At 52.9% G+C, this 3,547-nt stretch overlaps 1 protein-coding gene across 1 annotated transcript in view; it reads left to right on the top strand.

Annotated features, from left to right (window-relative positions):
- kcnn3 (potassium intermediate/small conductance calcium-activated channel, subfamily N, member 3) overlaps positions 1 to 2,038 on the top strand; it is a gene marked incomplete at its 3' end in the record, with an annotated part of 53,496 nt that extends 51,458 nt beyond the window's left edge. Inside the window, 2 exon segments of the mRNA XM_084472167.1 lie at positions 1,582 to 1,892; positions 1,894 to 2,038. Of these exon segments, the coding sequence (XP_084328293.1) occupies positions 1,582 to 1,892; positions 1,894 to 2,038 (456 nt within the window).
- Between the last annotated feature and the right edge of the window lie 1,509 nt (positions 2,039 to 3,547).

Raw genomic sequence — 3,547 nt, 5'->3', positions numbered from 1 at the left:
CACCACCACCGCCACCACCTCCATCACCACCACCACCTCTACCACCACCTCTACCACCTCCACCACCACCACCACCTCTACCACCACCTCCACCACCACCGCCACCACCACCTCCACCACCACCACCACCACCTCTACCACCACCACCACCACCACTAAGTCCACTCCTCTCAGCTCTGCTCAGTGATGCCAGCGAGCACGGCGTGTTATCAAAGTACAATTGACTCAGTGGAGATTCACGGGGACAGCCCCCCATCTGGCTGCTGAGGCTCCACCGTTGCTACGCTGACCTGCCTGTTTCTGTGGCTTCAGGTCGCCTAGCAACCAGAACAAGTGTTGGAACAGGAATGACTGAGTGAGAGAGCTAGGGGGGAGTGGAGGGAGGGAGGGAGGGGGAGAGACGGGGTGGGTGGGGGGGGCTGCTCATGTTTTTCTGGTCCTGTGTGGGTGTCTAAGAGAAAATGTGAGCATAATTGTGTATTAAGTGTGTGTGTGTGTCTATGTGTGTGTGTGTTTCTGTGTGCGTGTGCGTACGTACGTGCGTGTGTACGGAGGGATAGAGAGAACAGAGCAGAATAATTGTTATTTTTATAAACCATCGTTGTATACCTTCCTCTTTCAAGATGTTCCCGTTTTGCGCTGCCTTTCTGATTCACTCCTGAGTGTCTCCGTCTCCGCTTCACACTTACACACGCACTAGTTTGCCATGGTTACCGATGTGTGAGGCAGTCTCTCCTGATGCTTCTGTCCGTCCGTCAGTATGATCACACACAGAGAGCCACCGTAGACGCGTCCTCCTTTGAGTCCACCCTACGGTGGACACCATTCTGCCTCTCGATGCATACACACATACATCATCTATCTATCAGTCATCTGTCTATCCATCGATTCTTATGCAAATCCTACTTCAACCCACCCTTCTTTAAATCCATCTTCGCTCCGTTCGAACGACGCACTATCCATCAGGTGGATGTGATGAAACCCTCGCTGGGAATCACTCGGACGTCAGGAACAGCGTCCTCTCTCTCCACTCTCTTTTTAAGGGTTTGTAATTTAAGTTCAAGCCAAGTTTGTTCATTCAAAGCCCTTCGTAAAAACTAAAGTCTCCAAAGGTTTCACAGCCGAGCCGTAGAGCCATAGATCAGCCCTCACCAGAAGGAGACCTGGATGCTTCCTTCTAGGGATATCTTGGAGGGAAAGGGGTGCTGGCTGGACGGGACATGAAATAATAGTAAAATAACAAGGTTTCATTATGTCAAGAAACCTAACCTTTTCTAAAACATGTGTAATGTTGACTTTATATTTCAAGCGAATCAAGTACACTTGATTTGTATTAGTCCTTAATCTCAACTCCAGTCTTAAAGGGCTTCACAGGACACATGGATGACACCCTCGTAGCCAAAATATAAGATGGGATGTTTGACCAGTCCAAAGGTTCTGGTTTCAAACCCCAATGTCCGTCATCCCTGAGCCAGACACCCCCCCCCCCCCCCCAACCCCCCACTGCACGTTAACACCATCTCAAGCACAACGTTGTCCCTGTGGCTAAAAGCGCCTCAACAGAAGCCGCTGTCCCCCCAGATGCAGAGCGTGATGTACGAGCTGATGTCGGAGCTCAACGACCGCAGCGAGGACCTGGAGCGCCAGATGCTGTCCCTGGAGCACCGGGTGGAGCAGCTCACCGCCGGCTTCACCGCGCTGCCCGCCCACCTGTCGGCCACCCTCAGCGCGCAGCACGCCGCCCTGGTGCACCTGCTCCGGGAGAGGGACGCCCGCGACTGGAGAGGGGCCGGCGGGGCCGCAGGTCCCGCCGCCGGGGCCGTGGTTCCCTTCGCGGGCCCGGCGGCGGCAGTTCCCGTGACGATGGTGTCCCAGGCTCAGATGGCGGTCCCCGACGGCGGCGGCGGCGGGACTCACCGTGGCCCACGTCCCGGTCCTGGCGCTGGAGCCCCCCCTGAAGGCCGGCCAGGCCCCGAGCTCGGAGGGCAGCCTGGGGGACGGCGGCCCGGGGCCCCTGGCCTGCTCCCCCAGCTGCTGAACACACCAGTCCTCCACAGAGGAGCAGGGGAGAGAGGGGAGAGAGGGGAGAGAGGGGAGAGAGGGGAGAGAGGGGAGAGAGGGAGGGGGCAGGGGGGGACTGGGGTAGAGACTGGGGAGGGGACAGGGGGGGGAGAGGGGGCAGGGGGGGACTGGGGAGGGGGAGAGGTGGGCGGGGGAGAGGGGAGGGGGAGAGGGGGGGGGGGGCAGGGGGAGAGGGGGCACTGGAGGATGGACGAGGAGAAGATGGTCCAATCTAGTTGGGACTGCTTTAGAACAGCTTTTGGACACACACACACACACACACACACACTAATGTGTGTCTCCTGGGAGAACGTAGAGGTGCTTTAAGAAAAACTAAAAAAGCAGAAGAGAAAGGGGAAAGTAATTAAAAGAGAGCGTCGGACAGGACTAATGGCATAGGTGACGGGGGGCTGAGGATGATGAAGGATACGAGGAGGAGGAGATCATTAAGAATAATTAAACAGACTCAGAACTCCTTCATGGAACCACTGCAGAAAACCTCTGGATCAATCTCTCTCTTTCTCTCTCTCTCTCCCTCTCATTGATCTCTCTCTCTCTCTCTCTCTCTCTCTCTCTCTCTCTCTCTCTCTCTCTCTCTCGCTCTCTCCTTCCTTCCATCAGGAATTAATGACCATGACTTTTTATCTTTCTGATATATTTTATATCTGAATGCTAATTGTGTGATAACAAGCATCCCTTTAACAAAAGGTCTGATCAATACGACCCCCATACAAACTAGTGGCATGCACCATGCACGCACACACACACACACACACATGTGGAGACACACACTTGCACACACACACACACACACACTCAGACACACGCGTGCTTGCGCGCACACACATGCACAAACACGCACACACACACAAGCACACACACACACACACAAGAAAAACATGCACACAAGAAACTCACACACGCACACACACATTCACAAACGGAGACACACATGTGTTCATTGGAGCATATTGAAATTGCGTGTGACAGCAGTGAGCGTGTGAGAGTTCTCACACAAGTAGAAATGTCCGTCACTTGTACCATACCTTGTTCCATGCTATTCCAAGATATTAATACACGGAGGGAAACGCGTAAAGCCTACACACTGCCAAATCAACCACACACGCATGTCAACGTAAAGCACTGCCACACATACGACACACACGCCACAGTGTGATTCAGCTGAACCACAGGGTATCTGTCAGCTCAATGCTAGTTACAACCATTAGAGTTTTGACATTTGACACTTGACAACCACTCAATCTGGCATTATCAATTTACTCAACCACACCAATTATAGCAGGACATGGGTTAAACTGATCCTTCTTATGATAGGAATATCCATGTGTAGGTAAAGCGAACATAGGACCAGACATCAACATACAATTCAAACACACCGTTTGTAAACGTGTTGTTATCATCGATGTCTAATCCTTGGTAACGAGGGAACAAACTGTTGGACATCAATGTGGTATGATGAGAAGCA

Source organism: Micromesistius poutassou (assembly GCF_964030765.1).
Source record: "Micromesistius poutassou genome assembly, chromosome: 8".
In the NCBI taxonomy this organism is placed as follows: Eukaryota; Metazoa; Chordata; class Actinopteri; order Gadiformes; family Gadidae; genus Micromesistius; species Micromesistius poutassou.
The sequence above is the reverse complement of the archived record's forward strand: the minus strand, read 5'-3'. Positions and strand labels throughout refer to the sequence as shown.